The sequence below is a fragment of the Squalius cephalus genome (genome assembly GCF_949319135.1).
Source record: "Squalius cephalus genome assembly, chromosome: 11".
Taxonomy (NCBI): Eukaryota; Metazoa; Chordata; class Actinopteri; order Cypriniformes; family Leuciscidae; genus Squalius; species Squalius cephalus.
In genome coordinates, this window is record NC_137132.1 from 8374822 (window position 1) to 8400610 (window position 25789).

A 25789-nucleotide genomic window follows, 5' to 3' on the forward strand; every position below is an offset into this window, starting at 1 on the left:
GTGTTGCCGTATCTCTCCATGAGCAAACTTAGGTCTAACAGACAGCTCTCCTTAGATAGGAAAATCACTGGCCACTTTATTAGGTATACCTGGCTAGTACAGGGTTTTACAATTTTGCCTTCAGAACTGCCTTAATTCTTCATGTCATATATTTCACGAGTTCACACTTACAAATAAGTCAGATAGAATAAATGCGTATTTGGCGTGCTGTCCGAGGAGAGGGCTCCGGGCTCGGTATTTGGCCCGAACCCAGAGTACTCCCCCCGTATTCCTGGCTGTGAAGAACAAGCCAAGAGTGAGGAGTCGGGGTGGTGGAGGGATGCTGAAAACTGTCAAGGAAGTTAGGTGAGTTGACAGAGTGAATATATATATATATATATATGCTTCCTCTCATGCTGATAGGGTAGACATGGTAATTGTTTGATGAGTTGATTGATTGATTGATTGCTTGATTATTTGAACGTGCTCCTCCCGAACTTTGTTAATAAAACATCATTCAATAAGGTGCTGGAAACATTCCTCAGAGTATTTGGTCCATACTGACATGATATCATTACACAGATTTGTCGGCTACACATCCATGAATGTTAATCTCCCGTTCCTCCACTTCCCAAAGCTGCTCTATTTGATCGAGATCTGGTGACTGTGAGAACATTTGAGTTTAGTGAACTCAGTGTCATGATCAAGAAACCAGTTTGAGATGATTTGAGCTTTGTGACGTGGCGTGTTATCCTGCTGGAAGTAGCCATCAGAAGATAGAAACACTGTGGTCATAAAGGGATGGACATGGTCAGCAACAAGACTGTGGCGTTTAAATGATGCTCAATTATTGGTACTAAGAGGCACAAAGTGTGCCAAGAAAATATCCCCTAAACCATTACACCACCAGCAGCCTGAACCATTGATACAGGCAGGATGATCCATGCTTTCATGTTGTTTACACCAAATTCTTTGTGTTATCAATGAAGAACTCAATGGTGCCACTAGTGGACTCTTTCTGCTTTTCTTTTGACTCGAAGTGCAGAGTCACAGATTGTGTGCACATTCCTACTCTTGGTCGTATTGTAAACAACTTTGACCAGAAGTAAGTATGCCTGACATAACTTCAACGACTTCAAACTATCGAATGACCTTTCACCATTTAAAGGTAATATTAGCAAAAAAAAGGTAAAAGTAAAGTAAAAGTATGAAAAGAGTGTTTGCTTGAGTTATGTTTCGCATGTTTTCCAGCTATCAGACATTCAGTGTGGAAAAACCACAGTTCACTGAAAGTGTTTCAAAAATCTTCTGATCTTACTAAAACATGGAAGATCCTTTAAAAGAACTTTGATAAAATGAAGATTGTTCCTCATGCTTTCCTCATCCACGGTGTGAGTGAGAATGAATGTCATCCTTGTGAAAGTGAAGGAAACACTCTCACTTCTGGTACAGTTAGAAATCATCATCATTTTGGCATCTGTTGATATTTGACTGGCAGCAGATGAAAGCTCACCTCATTGGACGATGATCAGTGGGGCAATAAAACGGTCAACAAACTCAGTGATCCAAACGTCAAGGCGGAGTCACTGAAATTAGACACACACTACTAGCTACTAAAAATAGCCAAACTTAGTGATTTGAAGTGTTGACATTCCATCTGGAGATGCTGTTTACACGACAGCTAAGTAAATGTAAGTCATCTAGATACAGGAAAAAAATATTCTAGTTAATAAAAACATCTTGACACCTGCTTCCTTATTTACCTTATTTTACCCCAACTCAAAGGAGATTATGGTAAAGATGCTGGAATTTACACCATATTACATTTAGAGGGAGAACTCATTTTATAGTGGCAGCCCATAGAAGACCCTGCAGATCAAGATATGTCAGGGCTGCTTTTCTCAAAACAGCCTCTCTATATCTCAGTAAACCTAAACTCAACATTTGCCGCCCAGGCTGACTCATAATGTTATTATTGGCATGTGAATTAAACTTGTATTACCCAGTTATAAATGTACAGACGTAAGTCTGGAGTTTTGCTTTTTGCCTACAGGAACACATAGACATTGACCAGAGTTTGAAATCACTGGTGCCCTCAAGACCTACAACAATAACAACATATAAACAGTAATACTCTTTAATGACATTTAATGCCGTTATAAAGATCACTCAATTCAAAGAATAACAAAGGTGATAAAAATTACTGACAACATTTGTTTGTCAGTGATTTTTTACAATATAATTTGTTAGGATAACAACATTCTCAAAAGAACAACAAATTTTAAATCTCTGACATGCATCATCTGTTTGTTGTATAATATGCAAACTGACGTCTGGTCTTTGGTAAGACACTCATTAAATAAATGATACAATTTTGTGGCTTACAATATATGTGAAGACAGAAGCTAGAATTTTACTTTGTAGCGTGTTAAATATGAATATTTTTCTTACACAAACTCATTTTGCTTCAGAGGCGCCCTGGCGACGTGTGGAGTTCGTTTTTGATGGAGAGATACACTTTTATGATCTTCATACTGATACTGAAGCTTACATCACTTACTGATGGCGTCAGGGTGTTTATTAATATAACTCTGATTGTTTTCGTGTGAAAGAAGAAAGTCATATGCAGCTAGGATGTCTTGAGGGCGAGTAAATCATGGGATACTTTTCAATTTAAAGTGAACTACTCCTTTAAAGTGGCTCATTTAGCTGATTTAGTTTACATACTCAAAATTTGATTTTTTTTTTTTTTTGCTGAAATCTCAAAAGTATGTTTGTGGTTTTGGCCATTTGACATTTGGTGGGGAATTACTCACATACTGTAAGGAGAAGCTTAAACACTTGCAAAGACCGCAGTGCAAGTGAGTAATTATGTGGTTTCCATTGGTCTTGTAAATGTTGTTGAGGAAGATAGCCCAGGGTTCAGGATCAACAGTTAGACTCTTACTCAATGAACTGCTTCAGAAAGGAAATCAATTAAAGAAGGTGTTTCATGTAAGTAGGATATGTTTGCATTTGACCAACGATATAAATACTGTTCGTTTTCTCACACAAACCGCTCGTTTCATGTCTTAGGCCATCAATGTGTACTTACGATGGGGAATTGTTTAATTTGGACGACGGGGAATTGTTTTAATTTGGACTCTGTGCATGCTCTTTGAGGGGGTGACCATAGACCTGCATGAAATGACTGACAGACAAGAACGGTTTGACCTAAAAATATCAAAATTGAAACTACTGCGGAAAAAAAGACACCTACATCTTGGATGCCCTTGAGGTAAGCTAAAACATACCAAAATTTAATTTCAAAGTGAACTATCCCTTTAATACAACAAAAAACTAAAGCCCCGCCTCACTCAGTTCAGTTACCGGACCTGGTTGAAACACTCATGCATCTAGCTGGCAGAGTGCCAAAACTTCGCCGGCGCCTTCAGCACCGCCCTAAACACGGTCGAGCCAACGCTGGACTAATATATCTGTGGAGGTATTTTGTCATGTCAAATGTATTAATAATGCCATCAGAATGCAACCAAAGCACAGGATAGCAATAAGTAGATGGCTATAAATAATTGTAAATCATACAAAATAAATGCCATGATCACTAGATTTTATAGGTGTTGCTATAATGCTTTTGTTAATGGTGATCAGCAACCAAATATTGATAATGTGGAAGTTACTGCCTTTTGCTTTGGCATGACTTCTCAGTTTTTGCTGACAATACAAAGGCAGAGTACAGTAACTTAAAAATAGTGGTCAAAAGTTTGGTCAAGTTTGAGCTCAAGATTTTTTTAGGTATATAATTTTCATTACTAAAACATCTATTTGCCAGGTGAATAAGGTGAATAAATCTATGGATTTTCTTTTACTGTGGGTGATGTAGAAGAGGATCACACCACCAGCGTCCTGCCCCACTCAACATCCATCACCGCTCCAGAGCCAGGGCCAGATGCAGTGCCAACACCCACCGCAAACCTAGAGACCCAGCTATTACCCGCCATGGACATCAAGCCTGAGCCAAAGCCCACAAGAGAGACAGAGCCAGATGCCAATTCCTCCCCGAAGCAGCGCCTGAGGGCCTGGCTGACCAGGTGTGTGAGCCAGCCGTAACATTAGACAGTGGGGTTTTTAACCTCTTAACCAGCTTAACCAACAAACTATTTTTGAAAATTTTCTAAAAATGACATACCCAAATACAAATGTCTGTAGCTCTTAAACCCAATGGTCCACATTCATAACTCTGATCTTTTTTTAAACTAGACACTTGAAACTTTGTTACACAAGAGACATTATATCTCAAAGTAGCATAGGAACAGAGTAAAACAAGGTAAATTTTACATGAAAGTGACTCACGATTTCTTTGAATTAACTTCACTTAGGGACAAATTGATCAGACTTTTATGCTAAGGGACTGAAAACACCATAAAGATAAAATTGAATGTCTGGCCATGTGTAGATTCAAATTTGAGGATCATACTCCCAAAAATGTAGTTTCTGTAAGCTTTTATTCAAGAAAAGTATAGGCGTCCTTTCCAAAATGCAATTTGGAGACTCCAAATGGACACCTGGCACCCAACCACTTGACATAAGGAGTAAACACTACATAGGCCTACTACATACATGTATATCAATTCAGAACTGTTCTGCCCTTAAAAACCACACAAGAAAAAAACGATTTCAGCACAACATTTGAACAAAATTCCCTTTATTCTGAACAATTCTAATAGCAAAAACAGTGATTTCTCACTACATGTACTACTAGACATTCCATAAGTGATCGTTTTCAAACTAATGTATAAAATATATAAAAAGAAAAGAATAAATGTTTTAGAACATTTGTAATTACAAACGTGGTTTTTTACACAAATAAATTGCAATAAACTGATAATTATAATGAATATCCTATTTCTTTCTGCTGCTCTTCGTCGCTGCTCCTCTTCATCTTCTGCAAAAACACCTCCAAATCTCTTCTGTAGTCGACGATCCATGATAGAGATGCTCAGATATATGCTTTGGAGTAAATCCGTGCATTTATGCAAGCTCCATGTGTCAAAACATTGCGTGTATGTGTGTGTTTACAGTCTATGGTCGGCGCACTATGTGTGTGTTTACAGTCTATGGTCGGCGCACTATGTGTGTGCGCGCGTGCGAGTGGCGAAAGCACACATGTGAATGAAAACATTGCGCACTTGAATTTGACGAATATGCTTGCATAAACTGTCTATCACTGCAATCGATTTTAGTTGGCTAATACTCCCATCAATCAAAACTTTCCTGAATAGACATAGAGAGCCTAAGTCCCTCCCCTTCCGGTCGACCACCATGGGACCTTATTTCGGAAAAATATTGTATGGTAGTCAATGGCGAGAGACAACAAATATTTTGATCTCGTTTGAATTGTGCCCTGATTTACACATATGATGTTTGTCAATTTAAAAGATACATTTTAAAGTCAAGAAAGTCGCAGCTTGATGTAAAACTGCTGAGGTATAAGACTGTGAAAATACGTAATTACAAAGACTACAAACCCAGAAGGCGCACATGCGACGTCATACCTTTTCTCTCAATGAATGAAGCTAACTTTACTGAAGCTAACGTCTGTCATTTTTTCTATAGTCTTACATTATAATCGTAACGTTACGCCGTCATGCCTGAGTGTTTTGAGCCAGAATACACACATGAGCAACGGATCTTGTGACGTACATAGTGCGAGACGAGAGATGTAGTTCATTGAGCGATTTTAACATAAATCTAAACGTTACTCTTCTGTTTTATGACAAACTGCGACTTTCTTGACTTTCATAATTACCTTTTAAATTGACAAACATCATATGTGTAGTTCAGGGCACAGTTCAGACGGAATAAAAAGATAAGTTATCTCTCGCCATTGACTTCCATACATATTTTTTCCGAAATAAGGTCCCATAAGCCGGAAGCGGAGGGGTGGGACTTAGGCTCTCTATTGGTTGCCTTAATCCAAGCTTTTACCCAGTCGAAACCCCAGGTGCGAGATTGACAGTGCGCTCAGCCTGTCAGGTGCTCTCTTACTGTTACTTGGTCAGTAACAAAGCCTGTGATTGAAGGAGAGATAAGTGGAATGTGGAACTCACAGTAACATGCCATGCAGGCTAGAATTGCGAAACATTATTGGATAATTCTTATAATTGACATTTCTTTGGGCCAATCGGAATCTTAGCACTTTTTCTCTTGGCCAATCGGAATCTTAGCACTTTTTCTCTTGGCCAATCGGAATCTTAGCACTTGCGTCAGAATCTTGAAGCACACAGCGTCAACTGAGCTCGCCATTGAATGAGACGCCTGGCTACCGTGCGAGTCTAATGGAAACTCACGCATGAATTTTCCTGCATTGAACTTGTTTTAGCACCCGCCAAAGTTATTTTTTTGTCCCGCCAAAGTCTTATTTGATCGGTGAGTAATGTAGATGAACTGCTGCGCTTGTGACAGGGCGCATGTTTAACTGAAAGAACGAGCAGAGAGAGAGAGAGCCGGTCGCGCGCGCGCACTCTCTCTCTTTCTTCGGAGCCAGGCGAAAGTGTAAACAAGACTTAACCGTCTCCAAACTAAGCGCTGTCTTGCTCTCTCTCCCTCGCACATATTAATCAAAATAAATCGACACGGTGGTAAAGGGTCGGAAGACCAAAGTTTCATGTGGAGCATTCAGAGATTTTTTCCCCTGAATTACCGCTGGGTGTGAATTGTGCTAAATAAGTTGCCTTATCTTCTCTGAAAAGCGTTCCGGACATTCAGCTGACATAAAACGACACTTTAATTAAACGAAAAAAACTATCCAGTGATGAAATGTTTTCTGTGTTGACACAAATCTTGGATGTCCATGTCCTCCTAACTGCTGGGATAATCACACAACGCGCACGACACGTCCAATTCGCGAACTAATGACTCCTTTGAACCGATTCATTTTAATAAATGGTTAAAACAACTGATCTTTCCAACAGTGAACTCACGAGACGTCTGAATCGGTGTATAACTAATCAGTAACACTTTACAATAAGGTTGTATTTATTACATAAATTACATAAAAAGTACAGTTTGCTTACTCGAGCTTTAAAATAAATAAAACCACATGTTTTTTTTTTAAAGCATATGACTACATTTTTCCACACAGTGCTATCAAGAATCGATAAGAGAATCGTTAAAGAATCAGATCGATAACCAGAATCGTCAGTGGCATTATTATTATTGATAAAATCTTATCAATTCCCATCCCTATGTGAAGACAGTAAAATTATAATCAAACATTAAAGAACATACATGTTTTTTTAATAGTTTTTTTTTTTTTGAGTTAAAAGATTAAAACATTTTGCTAACATGAGGTCTTATTGTGTCACTGTCAGTCTGTTTACATCAGTGGGGTATGCAGATTAAGACCAGTATTCATCAGCATGCATTGATTAATCCCATGGCATGTAGCAAAAAAAAAAAGGTGCGACCAAATCATATGCTGGTGCGACCAACTGAGAAAGTTGGTAGCACCAGTGCAACCAGTGGAAAAGTTAGTCTGGAGCCCTGATGTTAATCTCTTTTTGCATGGGATGTGCCGCATACCTGGTAAACAGTAATTTCTAACAACATAGGGCTATTTAGATAAACAATCTGGCGAGTGTGTTGTTTTCGGCTAATACACCAACAGCAAATTTCTGTATAATAAAGCGCTCAGAAATGTGTAATTTGCCCCGTCACCTTTTTTACCCTGAGGAGTTTGCAGGTCTGTGTTTACACGACTGCTAATTAAATGTAAGTCTTCTGGACAGAAATCAGCATGCATATTTTTCTAAATTTAACAAACCAAAGGGTATTATGGGGAAAACCACAACTTGAAGGAATTCACTTTACACTGACTGAACACAGATCAGGAGGCGTCACGACATGGCTGCATTTCTCAAAGGCATCTCTATCTCAGTAAGCGTAGGTTCACAAATATCATGTTTACTAATGTCATGTGAATTAAAAGTGTGTAATTCCCCTTTTAAATGTTAAGTTGGCACAACTCATCATAGTAAATCAGCTCATTTGCAGTTTTGCTTTTGATTTATTCATTACACACATAGACATTGACCAAAAGCTTTATAATTTTGATTAGTTTGAAATCACTTGTTAACAATGTTGCCAGCATATCATTGTAACAATTATTTTCCCCAGACCACATATAGGTGAATTAAGGTTGATTGGGACACTTTTTCCCAGTCATCTTAATAGCAAAAAGTGTCCCAATCAACCTGAATTCACCCCTCAAATTTATAATGATTACAGACACTAAACATCAACATGTAATTGTTTTTTGTGCAACCTGAGGTCAAGAGCAGTTCACATTTAATAAAGTTCTACATAAGGCCTATGTTGTCTGCATTCCTTGGTAAGCTGGCAAATTAAATTAGCTGATGTGTCCTCAAAGTCTGTCTGTGTTTTCGGCCAATTGGCATTTGGTGGGGGGGGGGGGGGGGTGATGGACGGGGGGGTCAAATGTCCAGGACAATAAATAGTTTAAAAAGCATCAACACCTCACTTACATCTTCACTCTTGCATCTGAAGAAGACTCACACATCAACCCTGAACCTTCAGCGTCAATGGTCAGTAATATTCATATTCATAATACTTAATATGATCACCTTGATTATCATTTTATATGTGTTAAAGGTAGTCGTTTAACTTCAAATTAATTCTTAATTTGTATTATGTTATCTGATATTGATCAAGTGAAGGCAGAGGACTGTCGATTAATGTATCTGTCAGTAACATACAGTTGTGTGTTATATATGTGTGTGTTTGGTGTCTTTAGACGTTCATTGTGTTTCTGAGTGGACTCCTGCTGCACTTTCTACTTCTTCATTGGACAGAAAGTGTGGAGGAACAAAATGCGAACCTTACAACTCTTGCCCACATAATTGACGTCTTCGATCAGAAGTGAGTAAAATAAAGGTTTAAAAATATTATTTTATTTTATGATGTAGAACAAAGAGGAAGTTAATGAATTACATGTCATTAGTAAACCATGTTTAGGCTGCCAGACATCATGAAACTCTTGTTAAATGGCTTCATTTGATGTTTTACAGCTATACGGAAAAAACTGCAGATCCCAAGCCGTTTGCTGTAGCCATCAATGTACCGAGGAATCAATGTCAAGGGAACTTTGTTTCTTCGAACTTCCTGATTCATGAGAACGCAACGTGTGTGAAAAATTACATTTATAAAGAAAATAATAAATTTTACAATGGTGACAAAAGCCTCATTGCTGCAGGACGTTTAACTGGAGTAAAATCTCAAAATTGCGAAAGTAAACCAGTGTCTTACCTGCTCCAAAGAAACGCAGCATTTGCCAAACTCTTAGAACGTAGAAATGACAGCTGCGTTGTCATCTACACCGTCTATTCTCCCTGTCAAAATACGTCAGCCAACATTATACCAACCCTTGAAACCTTGAAAAATCACAGTGGAATTAAAGCCTTTGTCTTCAAGAAAGTCTATGGGGTTGATGAAAATGACCATAAATGCTCTGGTCTTGCACTAAACTGTAGAGAGATTGTGAAATATGTTCCCCTCTATCGCTTTGTGAATAAAACTGTTATTCCTATATAACAAAGCAATGTCAACACCAGTGATGAACAAGCTTATCAGTGATGTCTGATGTCCCCATCAGGTATAATGAATAAGTTCTCAATCATTTAACTAGTTACTGTACTAAATATGAAATGCAGCTCATTTAGGTTCTGGTAGTTTCTGAGGTAGCTGAGGTAGCTTACTAGTGTAAAAAAAAAAGTCCTGAAAGTCAGTGTGCTTATGCTGTATTTAGATGGCAACTGTCTTGTAATAATTGATATACTGGCTTACTGCATGATGAAAAATAAATATTTGCTCAATAATTGTACAGTGGTTTCATTTCAGAATAATTCACGGACAATTGCAAACACACAACCCTTTACACCTTCTTTAATTATTTCCTGAAGAAGGCACATTTATTAAGTGTTAACTCAATTAAAGGAGAACTCCGGTCAATTTTAACATTGAGCTAATTTTTTTGTACATTTGGAGTGCTGTCAATACAGAGAACAACGACAAAAATCGGTGTTGCCTACACCGAGTTATTCTATTTTAAAAATTTGCACCCTGTTGACTTCAATGGGGCAAGTACTAAACCTGCTTTTAGCCTCTTAACATCCTTGATGTGTCATTACAAGTGCACAGGTCATGTGAGTGATTCCTTCAGAGTGAACACGAGTGAATCTGACTGCAGTAGATGTGAAAGGTATAAAAATTATGTTATTTAAGCCAGCGCAAATACCTGTGTTTACATCCTGTTTTTCGGTTGAAGTCCAAAGTAGTCGATTGCCGAGTTCACGCGCATAGGTTTAGTTACCTATGATCACGCGCGTGAACTCGGCAATCGATTACTTTGGACTTCAACCGAAAAACAGGATGTAAATACAGGTATGTGCGCTGGCAAAAATGATATACATATCTTGAGTGATTTATGCACCTCTGAACACAGAATGACAACAGAGCAGCGAAACAAAAAGCATTTAAAGATGTTTTTTTCTGTGCTGCAAAGTCAAATTAAAGTATCTTAAATGCAATAATTTAAAATGGTTGTAGATGTAAATGTCTGTATTATTATATGAAATTATTTATTCTGTGAACATTTTTTTTTTAAATAATACAAAAACATTACTAATTTGATAGACATTCACAGCTCTTGGTGTCAACAACTGTATGTTAAGCCAAGAATTCAGTCACGAGTGATCACACAAAATAAGTTATAGTGCAGCAGATTAATGGCATATTTCAAGAGAATCGTTCAAATTGGTATAGAAGCATGAAATTTGGCACAGATACTCTCTAAGGGTCACTCTTTGGGAAAAAGGCGCTGGCCATCCAAAAATTCAACATGGCGGCCATTTTTTCAAGATGGCCGCTATTTCTGTCAAATGCTCATTATGTCAATCGTTCAAACAGTGATGTAGGCATAACATTTTGTGAAAATACTCTCTTCATAATGTTTTTTTTGGAAAACGGTGCTTGTCCCTCAAAAATTCAAGATGGCAACCATTTTTCAAGATGGCCGCCATTTTTCAAGATGGTCGCCATTTTTCTTGAATCCTTAAAAAAAAAATTTTCAAATGGTGATGCTATCATGAAATTTGGTACAAATATTCTTAAAGGAGTCATGACCTAGTATTACCTTGGATACCTACTGCTGTATTATAGTCTTTCAGGCCCTTCTAAAAAAGAAAAGTGGAAAAAAAATAAACACAGAGCTCCTCAGACCCTTATTTCTGAAGGCATTATTGTCTCGCGAGATCTGATGCGATATTTTGGCTGTCGTGGACAGTCATTTTAATAATGCAAATGAGGGGCGCGTTGATTGGTGGCAGGAAGGAGGGGGTTGACACCGCAGGTGACGCTTTAGCATATCATTACAAAATGACATCATGGCGCAAATTATGAATGAACCCGACCCGACCCGAAGTATGAGGCGCCGTTTAGGGCTTAAATCAAACTTCATTCACGCACACATATATGAAACACGCTTGCATACATACTAAGTAGTCACACATACATGTATATGAACTCTCCACGCACATACTCATTTGAGACGCGAGCACACACACACAAACTCGCACACACACACACACACACACACACACACACACACACACACAAACTAGACGGCGCCTCATATATAAGCGTTAGGCAATCAATATACAATAGCCGAATTCATGATGATCTCAGTCATTTGTTGTTTGCAAAGTAACGTTAGCAGCCATTCCCCATGTTTACCTCGAAGCTAATACTCCCGCTAGCATACAATAGCCGCATTAGCAGTTAGCTGCTGTTTGTTACACAGAGTAGAGCAATAAAAACACATTCTTACTGTTTCAATTGCAGGCAAGTGTCTGATTGTTGAAAATGGCCCCTTTTTCCCGAGCTTCGATGCCAACTTCGCCTGATATTGCCTCAAATTTGTGAAGGATTCCGGCGTAAAATGTTTAGTTAGCACAGACACATAACGTTAAGCCAGTGGGAAGGGTTGTAGGAACCGCGTCATTAAAAATGAATTTAATCCACTGGTCCCTGACAGCTTGGTCCGTTCTTGGGAGAGAAAACACATTTACATGTTGATTCTGGCAGTCAACAACAGAGCAACTCAGTGTGCACTACATTTCTGCTTCTTTCTCGACTGAATATGAGGGGAGGAGGGGCGCCAGGGCGCACTTCCTGTGGCAGGTCTGCGGTGTCCATATATGGTATATCCAGCCCCGTCATGACGTCAAGTCGGGGCTGAAATCAAAATCTCGTATTTGAGTGCGCGTGCACGCGCGCTGGTTTATGAACCCTGGGGTAAACGAACGCTTCACTTTTAAATATCGGCTTCCCGGCCAGTGTATAATCGTTAGGCAATCATAACATACATTGATTCTCGTGGAAAAGTGAAAATTGCAGGTCATGACTCCTTTAAAGGAACATTATCAGGGAAAAAGATGTGTGCCACTCAAAAATTCAAGATGGCGACCATTTTCAAGATGGCCACCATTTCTGTCAGAGCTCAATTTAATGTGTTAAGGAAGGTATTGTTTAATAGAGTGAACGTCATTACACAACTAGGGCACACTGGTGACTTCACTGCTGTGGAACTCAGCATGGGATTCAGTGTCAGCTAATCTAGTTTTACTTTCACTGTAGTTCTTGACTAGTAGTAATAGTATAGCTAAGTTTAGTGTCCCTAAACCGCACCCGAATTGACAGGTTGTGCCAGCGTGGGAGAGCCGAGCCAAGGGTAAGCGGGGCAATACATGACTTGTTCATGTATGCTTACCTGGAAGGTGTACAGATCACACGGGACTTAAATGGCACTGGATGAATGATCGGGCTAGGTGTAGGTGACCCGTACCTAGTTGTATCCCATACCTGAATGTGTACTATGTCTATGATTGAGGTGGTAAAACTCTTCACTTCACTCTAGGGGTCAAACAACTAAAAATCAAGTCAGGAATCTCGGTGTGTCCCTAGAGTCAGACCTTAGTTTCAGTAGTCATGTCAAAGCAATAACTAAATCAGCATACTATCATCTGAAAAATATTGCAAGAATTAGATGCTTTGTCTCCAGACAAGACTTAGAGAAACTTGTGCATGCTTTCATCACCAGCAGGGTGGATTATTGTAATGGACTCCTCACTGGCCTTCCCAAAAAGACCATAAGACAGTTGCAGCTCATACAGAACGCTGCCGCCAGGATTCTGAGCAGAACCAGAACATATGAACATATTACACCAGTCCTCAGGTCTTTACACTGGCTCCCAGTTAAATTTAGGATTGATTTTAAAGTATTATTACTGGTATATAAATCATTCAATGGCCTAGGACCTCAATACATTGCAGATATGCTCACTGAATATAAACCCAACAGATCACTCAGATCACTAGGATCATATCAGCTAGAAATACCAAGGGTTCACTCTAAGCATGGCGAGTCCGCTTTTAGCTATTATGCCAGCCGCAGCTGGAACCAGCTTCCAGAAGAGATCAGACGTGCTCCTACTGTAGTCACATTCAAATCCAGACTCAAAACACTTCTGTTTAGCTTTGCATTTACTGAATGAGTACTGTGCCAATATTCGTCCGACTGTTTTTACTGTATTTTATTTTATTTTTCTAAACTGTTTTAATTATTCTTATTTCTTTTATTATTTTAATTTCTTCTATGTAAAGCACTTTGAATTGCCATTGTGTATGAAATGTGCTATATAAATAAACTTGCCTTGCCTTGCCTTGTCTAAAAGGATAACCCCTCGGCTTTAATCAAACAACAAACCTCCAAAATGGCAAATGAAAATCCCATGTCAGCCAAGAGGCCAACCGATTGGATGAAATGTTGTCTTTGTCAGACAGACACAAAGGAACCCCTCCAATCACCACCTACCCATCATGTTTCTCAACATGATGGCTATAAAATGATTGCCACCAACATTCCACTCTTTCACAAGATGAACAAAATGCCAATGACCCTGGACCTGGAACGACTGGATGAAGGTGGTGGTATAGAAGCTACTTTGAGAAGGAACCAAGCGAAGTATCACTACAATTGTCGACTTCGGTTCAACAACACAAAGTTACTTCGTGCCCAGAAGCAACAATTCGATGCTCAATGTAGTGAGACAGATGAAGGCCAAACAAAGCATCGCAGAACCATGATGCAGAAAAGTCTAGATGATCAGGTTTGCTTTTTTTGTGATAACATATCTCCTGAATCTGACCTACGTCAGGTAATGACACTGCAACTGAATGACAGACTACATGAATGTGCACAAACACTGAATGATGCTAAATTATTGTCTCAACTAAGTGGTGCTGATGCCATTGCGCAGGAGCTGAAATACCATCATTTGTGTCTCATTCATCTTTACAACAGAGAGAAACTCCACCTCAGAAGGCTTGAGAAAGAGTCACAGAGTGAAACGATTCAACCAGCCATCTTTCTTATGGCTCTTTCTGAACTGGTCACCTATATTGTTGAAACCAGTCTTAATTCTGATGGTCCTTCCGCCTTCCCTCTCGCAGATACAGTGGGGAGAACAAGTATTTGATACACTGCTGATTTTGCAGGTTTTCCCACTTACAAAGCATGTAGAAGTCTGTAATTTTTATCATAGGTACTCTTCAACTGTGAGTGACGGAATCTAAAACAAAAATCCAGAAAATCACATTGTATGATTTTTAAGTAATTAATTTGCATTTTATTGCAAGACATAAGTATTTGATACATCAGAAAAGCAGAACTTAATATTTGGTACAGAAACCTTTGTTTGCAATTACAGAGATCATACGTTTCCTGTAGTTCTTGACCAGGTTTGCACACACTGCAGCAGGGGTTCTGGCCCACTCCTCCATACAGACCTTCTCCAGATCCTGCAGGTGTCGGGGCTGTCGCTGGGCAACACGGACTTTCAGCTCCTCCAAAGATCTTCTATTGGGTTCAAGTCTGGAGACTGGCTAGGCCACTCCAGGACCTTGAGATGCTTCTTACGGAGCCACTCCTTAGTTGCCCTGGCTGTGTGTTTCGGGTCGTTGTCCTGCTGGAAGACCCAGCCACGACCCATCTTCAATGCTCTTACTAAGGGAAGGAGGTTGTTGGCCAAGATCTCGCAATACATGGCCCCATCCATCCTCCCCTCAATACGGTGCAGTCGGCCTGTCCCCTTTGCAGAAAAGCATCCCCAAAGAATGATGTTTCCACCTCCATGCTTCACGGTTGGGATGGTGTTCTTGGGGTTGTACTCATCCTTCTTCTTCCTCCAAACACGGCGAGTGGAGTTTAGACCAAAAAGCTCTATTTTTGTCTCATCAGACCACATGACCTTCTCCCATTCCTCCTCTGGATCATCCAGATGGTCATTGGCAAACTTCAGACGGGCCTGGATATGCGCTGGCTTGAGCATGGGGACCTTGCGTGCACTGCAGGATTTTAATCCATGACGGTGTAGTGTGTTACTACTAATGGTTTTCTTTGAGACTGTCGTCCCTGCTCACTTCAGGTCATTGACCAGGTTCTGCCGTGTAGTTCTGGGCTGATCCCTCACCTTCCTCATGATCATTGATGCCCCACGAGGTGAGATTTTGCATGGTGCCCCAGATGGAGGGAGATTGACCGTCATCTTGAACTTCTTCCATTTTCTAATAATTGCGCCAACAGTTGTTGCCTTCTCACCAAGCTGCTTGCCTATTGTCCTGTAGCCCATCCCAGCCTTGAGCAGGTCTACAATTTTATCCCTGATGTCCTTACAAAGCTCTCTGGTCTTGGCCATTGTGGAGAGGTTAGAGTCTGTTTGATTGAGTGTGTGTACAGGTATACAGGTAACGAGTTCAAACAGGTGCCGTTAATACAGGTAATGAGTGGAGAACCGGAGGGCTTCTTAAAGAAAAACTAACAGGTCTGTGAGAGTCGGAATTCTTACTGGTTGATGGTGATCAAATACTTATGTCATGCAATAAAATGCAAATTAATTATTTAAAAATCATACAATGTGATTTTCTGGATTTCCGTCTCTCACAGTTGAAGTGTACCTATGATAAAAATTACAGACCTCTACATGCTTTGTAAGTAGGAAAACCTTCAAAATCAGCAGTGTATCCAATACTTGTTCTCCCCACTGTATGTGCAACCTGTACCAGTAACGTATCCTTTTTTCTAACAGTGGCCCTTCCTCTCTGTGGACTACACCTTGCCGTGGTGGAGAGGCTTGTGTATGAACTCCATTGAACCTGAGAGCTATGCCGGCGGGGATTTTATATCCCTGGCAAGTTTAACTAAGCTGGACAGGTCAAAGAAGAGGAGGCAGACAAAGCAGACATTATAACTATTTGACAGAAATGGTGGCCATCTTGAAAATGGTGGCCATCCTGAATTTTTGAGTGGCACATACCTTTTTCCAAAAGAGTGTACCTTGAAGAGTATTTCTGCCTAATTGTATGCTTGCATCACCATTTTAACAATTTAAATAATTAAGGCGAGACACTACGGGTGAATAGGGTAAAAATTATAACTAGCAGATATCACCATGAAACTTTCCCAGTTGATTACCTACATTAAGATGAGAAAAAAATGTATTAAAAGTTTTCTGTAATTTAATGTTTAAATATGCAAATTAGGCAATATCTATTATTGTAGTATTGGATAAAGCCAGATTAAAAATTATTTTTTCATTGTGTTCACATATTAGATGGGAAAAAATACAGAGGCATTTATGGATATCTACTTTTGTTATCCTGTAAATCATAATATACTGTCAATAGCCTTAAATGATTTTCGCCATGTTTTTTGGAATAAAATGTTATATAAATCAGGCTAGGAATAATATATTTACAGATCCCTCAGTAAATGTCTTCATAATATAACTAGGTACAAGACTGGAAAGATTGGTGTATATAGGTGCTACTGAAGTGGAGATTTCAGACTTGGAGTATGAGAGAAAGGTCATTTTGAGAAAACGGGCTTTAAAGATTTATCATCAGCCAATGAGATTGCGCATTCAGCCCTTTTACTTTCGCGATTGGTTGCTGATAAAAAGGAAATTACCATATTTGGATCTGACAGCATTGTACAGTGAAGAGAGAGCTTTCCAGCGGTGCCTGTGATGACAGAGAGCAGACAGAGTTCGCAGATCGGCGGGAGGATTTACAACGACAACTTTTGTTGAATTTACGCGAAATCTACAGACGCAAACAGACAAAGTGTAGTAAAATAAAGATCTAAATGTGTTTTTTGGACTTTTTTTCACCACAGTCTGAAAGAAGACATGTTATTGAAGACAAATATCCAAAAATCTCAAAATTGACCAGTAAAAAAAAAACAATGTTTTTGCCTGCCATGTCTCACCTTAATATTCGACAGGAACAGTGGCCATCTTTAAAAATGGCGGCCATCTTGAATTTTTGAGGGACAAGCATCTTTTTCTATTAACATGTCCTTTAGAGAGTATATTTGTATCAAATTTTATGCTTGGATCACTGTTTGAATAATTGATATAATAAGCATTGAATAGCAATGGCGGCCATTTTGAAAAATGGCCGCCATATTGAATTTTTGAGTGGCCAACGCCTTTTTCCAAAATAGTGGCCCTTAGAGAGTATCTGTGCCAAATTTCATGCTTCTATACCAAAGTGAACGATTTTTTTACTAATCTGCTGCACTATTAATGGTGTATAAACATTTAACACATAAACTTTAGTGCAATATTCACTTGAACAGATCATATTTTCAGTCCTACAAGTCATCAGGAACAAGGAATACTTTAACCATGAATGAACATTTTGTCATAAATAAACATAACTTGTTTTTACTTAAGAGTTATAGCATACATGAGGTTTACAGTGAATAATATCTTACATTTTAGTATTATTGGCAATGCAGCCAATCATTTTATCTGGCTCTCGAGTGATTTCTTTCTATTCTATAACAATCCCTCAAATAAGGAACATTCATACCAATGCAAAATAATCTTTACACACTTGAACACATTTTCAGGTAAAAAAAAAAAAAAAAAAAATGCTGTTGCACAAAAATTTAAACAAATTCTGTTGCTTCAGTTTCAGCTGAGCTGAAATGAGCATTTATCCTTCTGTATTAAATATTTAAGCAATCCAGACGTATTACTAGTATATATACGAGTCCTTTGTCTAAATGAATTGGCTTACAGAAATATTATCGATTTAACTACATTGGCACTGGATAAAAGAGCAAAACTGGCACTATACTGGACACACACACACACACATATATATATATATATATATAATTTTTTTTTTTTTTTTTTTTTTTCTTTCAGGAGCTAAAGGCCCCCAGTGTGAAGCTAGCTGTCCTTGCCCTTTTGGTGGTGTTTCCTTCACCGAGTGTTTTGCTGTTGGCACCTGCGTTTCCTTCACTTAGCGAGAGTGTTTGTGTAATTTGGTGAGTGGTGTGGTCTTAGGATACTGACTCACTGCCCAGTTAGCTGCCCTACTGGTAAGCCTCAGCCTGAAAGTGTTTGTTTGTTTGTCTTTTTATTTTTGGTCTGGTGCACACTGAAGTGGTGTAAACTCTTGCCTCCTCAGTCAACAGTTTTTATATATTTAAAATAATTATTGTTGTGGAAATAAAGTATTTTGTAAACCTTAATTAGGGAACTCCAGGCCAGGCGTTCGCGATACACGCGTAACAACCATTTATTGCTTTTTTATTAATTTTTTTCTTTACCAATAAAAAATTTATCCATCACTTCTTCGTGTGACTGGATCTCAGTGCATCAGTTCAAGGCGGCTTCAGTCTGTTGTGGAAAAGCAGAGGCTGACAGTCACAAGAGTGATAATGGGCAGAAACATTTTAGTGTGAAAAATGGGGAGTTTAAAATGTATTTTCATATTACACTTTAAATCAGAAATGCAGAAAAGAAAAAGAGATGAGAGAGAAAACTGTTAAGAAAACTTATTGAAAGTCATTGTGCTTATACTAGATGCCAACTCTCTTATATTTACTGAATATAAACTGCTTGATGAAAAATAAATATTTGCTTAATAATTGTTGTGTGTTTATTTCATTTCAGAGTAATTCACGAACAAATGCAAACACATAGAGTTCTATGACGAATAAAAAACAGATTTTTTTGGTGTTAACAACTGTATGTTAAGCCAAGAATTCAGTCATGAGTGACCACACAAAATAAGTTAATGGTGCATAAAAATTTAACACGTAAACATTAGTACAATGTTCACTTGAAATGATAAGATTATCAGCCCTACAAGTCATCAGGAACAAGGATTCATTTAACCATGAATGAACTTTTTGTCATAAGTTTTTCTAAAACATAATTTCTGTAATTTGCTTTTACTTCAGAGTAATATCAAACGTGAGGTTTATTGTGAATAATAACTTACATTTTAGTCATTACATTTTACATTTTGTCATTTTTTGTGAATGATTTCTTTCTATAATAAAATCTTAAAGAGGTAGCAGTTTGGACGTACAAAGTAAATCACACAGAGCAATTACAGTCATAATCCACCTTAAGTGAAATCTGCTGCATGCGGTTTTGTTGCTTGATGCACAAGCATGTGTTAAAGAAGGGTTATTTGTAGTCTTTCCCAAAATTTCAGAAGAGATGACAGAGTGTGAAAGTCAGATAGTCATGCAAGTTTGAGACATGACACACTTGTATCAGACAAAATAACACATCTGAACTAACAACTGAACTAAGGTTACGAAACAAATTCTGTTGCAAAGAATTCCAAACAACTTCTGTTGCTTCACTGTTAAATTATCTAACATTAGCATTTTCTGTATCTTTCTGTAAGAAGTCTTGAAGCAATCCAGAAGTATAGCTTGTATATTTACTAGTTCAATAGCGTTAGAATTACTGATGGACCATTCCTCTGCAGGACTGCAGTAGAGAGGACATTCATTGTTATGGTATTTGACTTCTATATTTGCAAACTATAACTGATATTGACTGAATTATATGCAAATGTCAAACAGTTTCTTGAACATTCACACAGCCTCCTATGTTAAATATTACAAGTAGTTTATTTGCATATGGCTGATCACAGAAAGAATATTCTCTGAGTCAGACAGGACCAAACACATCTTCTATGAAGAGCTCAGAAGCATCTCCCTTCTTCTGTAAAATTCATTATGGTAAGTATTTTCATCATGGCTTTTTCTGTTTTGTTGCTTGTGTTTTTTTGTTTATCAGGTTTGTTGTTTTAACTTTAGGCGTCTGGCGCACTGAGGATGTTCATGTTCTGCCTGCTTCATCTGTGTATTCAGTGCGATCAGGAGCAAGTGAACACTGACGTTCTTGTTAAAATGATCCAGTATTTTGATGACAAGTAAGTCTATATTTGCACAATTACAGTAAAAGTGAAATGTGTTAATGCTGAATGTGCATGTAGCAAAGTTAAAGGCTCAGGGGAAGAAGGAGGCGGGAACCGGCAAATGTTTAACATAAAACATCCCCTCACGGACGACTGCCACACAAACATAAAACACAACATGTTGGTTCCGATAGCCTTGTGGGTAGAGCGCCGACATATAGCACCCTTGCACTTCGGGCGACCTGAGTTTGAGTCCTTTCCTGGACCTTTTCCGATCCCGTCCCCCTCTCTCTGCCAATTCGCTTCTTGTCTACTCACTGTCCTATCATAATAAAGGAAAAAATAACTCTTAAAAAAATAAACTCTCGAGATTAGCTCTACTCCCACAGTAGCCGCAGGGGTAAGGACAGACGAAGTGAGAGAAAAGGAGACAAAAGGATGAGGAGAGACAGAGTCGAGAGAGGGGAGAGAGTAAAGAAAAATAAATCTTGGTCCGGTTCCCAAAACACACTGCCATCCAGTTCCCCACCAGCTGGACGAACTCCTCCACAATCCACAATGTCTGGTTGTGGTGCTGGATAGCCCTCGGTGGACGACCCTCTAACTCCTCCAACACATGGTGAGTGGCGACCAAGCGTGCCGCACAAGTCTTGAAGAGTGAAGCCAAAGCATCTTGCTCGCCCCCAGGTGGCTGGTCCCAGTGTAGGTCATAAACCCCACCCACCCCATGAGGTCAAATGGGCGCGATGGAAACTAAGCAATCAAATTACACTTCAAATACATTTTTTCCAAAGATATTTTTTGTCATTTTATGTAGTTTTTAACATGCTGGTGTATGATAGTGCATGTAAGTATTTTTTTCTTTCTTTTGTTTAAATAAGAATGGTTTTAGTTATTTGGTGGAATAAAAATGGAAATGTGACGTCATGATTGACAGCTGTGATTTTACACCGACATAATGAGTTGTTCTGCAGTAAACCATTTCTACGGGAGTGAGGGCGGGACTGTGATATCTGGCATATCGAGGTCGATGTGGCGCGCAGGTGACGCTCATTAGCAATCGCACCGCCGGCCCAGCTCTGTTCCCACGGCTCTCGGCCCCGCACTGCTTGCCACAGTGCATAAGCAATGAAAAATGTTATTGATTCTGTCTCAGAAACAAGTTTTAGTTTTTTAAAACTGCAATATTTGTGATTTTTGTCTTCTAGGTTACAGCCAAGCAACCATGACAGGTCTTATCAGTATTCTGTAGTCATCAGGGTCCCATATCAACAGTGTACAGAACAGTTTAGTCTTGATTCGGTTTTCAACATGAACGAAATGGAAAATGCCTTCGATGATTTCAAGACTAATGGTCAGCGACGGCTTTGTGAAGTCACCCAAGACTTATTCAGTCTCGCTGCTGCAAAGCCGAGCTGGATCCAAATGGCCAGTTCTTCTGGAAAAACATTGCATTCTGAATATATTCTTATCTATCCTATAGATGCCACATATACATCTCCTCTGGACAAAATTTTGAGAATGCCAAATGATGATCAATGTGTTGTTTTGTATACTTACTACTCACCTTGCATAGAAAAGTGCATTAACGATAAAGCTGACACTATTTTGTATGACTTTTCAAACTGGCTAAACACACACAGAACTGGGATTAAGGCTTTAGTTTTCCAAGAGATCTGGCACAAAGACTGGACTGGTGTCAGAGATCAGTTTGCAAAGATTAATAATCTAGTGCCTCTCTATCGTTGTGTGAAGGAAAATAGTCAAATGAAATGCTATAAGTGTGAAGATGCTGGCAGTGAGACGTTAAATCAAAATTGTGTGTCTTAAAAAAAACTATTTAATGTCAATAATCATACTGCATATTTTCAAATCACTGTATTTCTTGCACCTAAATAAACTTGTTTTGTCTATGCATTAAGGGCACGAGATGAAAGATTCATCACTTTGTCTGAGAGTTTTGAGTGATTACAATTGTTGCTGCACCTAACTTAATTTCAGAGAGAATCCCACCAGCAAAAATAATACAAAAGTTTTTATGGTAAAGATGACAGGATACATAATTTTTCATACAATATGATTGGTTCTTCATAAATCAGCAAACCATTCTGTTACTACTGTAGGTAAAAGGAAATCTGGATTATTACTTAAAATCATGAGTTTATTAATGTAGTTAACTGTCTGGTTTCATTTCCCCTTTTGTTATATTCGAACATGATTCAGACACACACACACACTGACTTTGGCCAAAGGACATTTGGGTTTCAAAAGCATATAAATATTAATCCTGCAAGGAAAATAAATGTTAGTTATGATTAATTAAAAAAAAAAAAAAAAATCCATCACTCTGTACATTAAATAATTGATCAAGTCGACACTGAAAGTGACACAATAACAGCCCTAATCGTGTGAAATAGCCTTGATGCTGCTTATGCAGCCAAAGGTTAAAAAACAACTACAGTGAAACACTCGTGTATTGTTGCTCTACAGTGAAACTGAAGGTTAATAAATAGCTACAGGTAAATATTAATCTTTCTGATTAGTTTCAATGTCACATTCAGGTCTAGTGTGAAAATGTTCAGGAACTGACCTGTGCATTCACTCAATCTCTCAACAGTTAACCAAATGTTTCCAATGTTAATTGATTAATCGAATTTGTCTTTACATTCGGGTCTTTATATGTGCTTCATTTCCTCCTGATCATCAGAAGAGAAACAACAGAGCTTCAGATCTGAAAATAAAAGCATCTTCTTTCTCATAATTCAAGCAGTCACAATGGTAAGTTTCAATTCAATAAGTAAACTTTCTTTTCTTTTCTAAACACTCTGGTCCTTCAAATCATCTTCTGCATGAATTTAACTCATGTTTTGTGCTGAAATTAGTGATTTTTTTTTTTCACTTCAGGCATCATTGAAGTGTGTCGTCGTCCTCTGTCTGCTTCATCTGTGTGTTCAAAGCATTCAGGGCGATGTGAACCCTGCCGTCCTGGCTAAAATGATACAGTATTTTGATGACAAGTAAGTCTGTTTATACAGTAGTCAAATTAAAGTAATTAAAATAAATATTATTTTTCAATTAAAATGCATGTTCAAAGTGTTGAGTTGATGAACATAAAAAGGAACAAGGTAAAAAAAAAACAATATTTCTGGAAAACTGTGATAATGTCTTATGTCTTCCAGTGTCCAGCCAAAGACAAAGCCTGATGATCAGTATGCAATAGCGATCTCTGTCCCACAGTCTCAGTGCACACAAGAAGGATCTGATATCCAGACTGTGTTCAGCAAGGAGGATGCAGAAAATGTGAGAAATATTCTCATTAGTGGAGAGAAATGTGTGCTCTGCACTCCATCACAAAATGTCATTGCTGCACACCAACACCTAAATCTCCAATGGACAAACTTCTAGCAAAGACAGATCAGAATAGCTGTATAGTTTTCTATTCGTACAACTCCCCTTGTGTGACGAGGTGCATTCAGAGAGATGACAATATTTTGCCGGGTCTTTCAAACTGGAAGAATATCCGAAAAGAGGCAATGAATGTTTTTGTGTTTGAAAAGATCTGGCAGAAGGACACCTGGAGGAAGGATATGGAAAAAGATCTCCTAAAGATTCATGCAGAAGTTCCTCTTTATCGGTGTAACATTAACGATAATGTGATGCAGTGTCAGAATTGTGTGGAGAAAAACACTGGGAAGGTGATTCCTTTCTGTCTGCCTGAAAAGAAATCACTACTTTTCTATTTCCGAAAAATGTTTTTGTCAATGATGAAACGTGCGTGGCGTGTTAATGAATGATTTGAATATCATATCTTTCATTAAACAGTTTTTGCCCAGCAAACATTGATTGGGCTACGAAATCAGAATTCTTACTCACCAAACACATACAGTTTTTGCATGTTTTTTTTTTTTTTTAAACACATGTTCTGTGTCTAATAAAATGTAATCACACTTGTGTCCTTTGTCTATTGCCAATTTTATTATGTAGACTTTGCAATTTGCAAACATTAAATTCTGCTCATGAGTCTAGTTATCTAGTTTATTTGCTATTGAGAGTCTGTGTTCACAAAAAACAAAAAAACAAAAAAAAAACCCTTGGTGTAGGATTTACTCTGAAACTATTTTCACAAATCATTTCAAAGAAATGGCAAGTACCATACTAAATTAGTCCTAAATGTGAAATTTTGAAATAATTGCAAACTAAGACAGAAATATTTTCTTGTAAAACGTTTTATTTACTACAAAACTGCATCTTCAAAGATTTGGTGCCACTAATTTGCAGTCCAACACAGAGGCAAATTGCCTGTTTATTAAATCTTAGAGTCAGGAAATGATCACTAGATGGCAATGAAAGATTAGTGCATAATTCATCGGCCCTTACTTAAATGGCATTATCAGATGACTAAGAAAAAGCAACAAATACAGATATTGACTCATATAGAGAAGTAATCTTATCAATGGAATCAACACATTAAGTCTAGGCTAATAGATAAAGGCTATCACCAAAATCACATTAAATCAAAGGTTTAAATAAACTTATCACAAATATATGTAGATATGTATCATCAAGCATTATGCAATGAATAATTAACTTACAGATGATGCTTTTACAAACTCAAAACAAAGGATGGCATCCCAAGTTGAGCAGAAGATGACTGCATGAGAAATATGATCACTTATTTCCTGAACTGCCACTAGAGGGCGACAAAACTATAAAAGTGACACGTAAACTTGAAGCAGAACAGTAGCTTCTAAAAATAGTAAAATAGCAAAACACAGCTCCTACAGTTTTTTTACAATCACTTTGTTACTTTTCTCAGAACCTTGATGTCATTTTTCACAATTCTAGACACAAAACTCACAACCAATGATCAAAATGCACATTTTTCAAAACTCTAACCATTTTCTCAATTGCTTGGATACAATACACATAATGACAGTAGATCATTTGTTCATTCAACAAAAATCACCTGTTCAACATGACACAACTTAACATCAAAGTACTACTATTTCAAAAGGCAATTCACACATTACATTTCAAATGAGTGTCTATTAATTTCCTTACAATGATCTAACTATCAATTGATACAACTGCTCAAAATGATAAGTAACTGTTGCATTACTCTTAATGCATAGTTGTATGGAAACAGACAAACAATCTTCCATGTTTAAATCATGAAAGTTTCAAGATAACGAGATTCATTGTCACCAATTAGCGTGGAGCATGAACCAATTAGACTACAATATCCATGGATGTAGCCTAATATTTTATCATAATGCTTCATCAGACACTGTGTCTATGGTCCCAAATACTGTACCACCTTTTCAGACTATTTACAGTATTGACAGTACTGCACTGTATAGATGCAGGCCCTTGTAATTGCTTGTCCAATTCTGCCAACTCGTTACTGATGATTGAGTGCACATTGTGGAATGAGTATATA

The 25789-nt window shown here is 38.1% G+C and overlaps 1 protein-coding gene and 2 long non-coding RNA genes across 3 annotated transcripts; all 3 read left to right on the forward strand.

Moving 5' to 3' along the window:
* The first annotated feature begins 8493 nt into the window (after positions 1-8493).
* On the forward strand, positions 8494-9108 carry LOC307167649. The gene is made up of 3 exons (XR_013822833.1): positions 8494-8582; positions 8792-8916; positions 9066-9108. It is a non-coding gene; the product is annotated as an uncharacterized lncRNA (long non-coding RNA).
* Positions 9109-20089: 10981 nt separating this feature from the next.
* Positions 20090-22278, forward strand: LOC307167648. Its single transcript, XR_013822832.1, has 3 exons — positions 20090-20170; positions 20249-20364; positions 21558-22278. It is a non-coding gene; the product is annotated as an uncharacterized lncRNA (long non-coding RNA).
* Positions 22279-23058: 780 nt separating this feature from the next.
* On the forward strand, positions 23059-24357 carry LOC307167640 (uncharacterized protein). The gene is given in 4 exon segments (XM_079886900.1): positions 23059-23127; positions 23254-23366; positions 23529-23716; positions 23719-24357. Coding segments are annotated over 4 exon segments (729 nt in total). The 5' UTR covers positions 23059-23124; the 3' UTR covers positions 24144-24357.
* The last annotated feature ends 1432 nt before the right edge of the window (positions 24358-25789 follow it).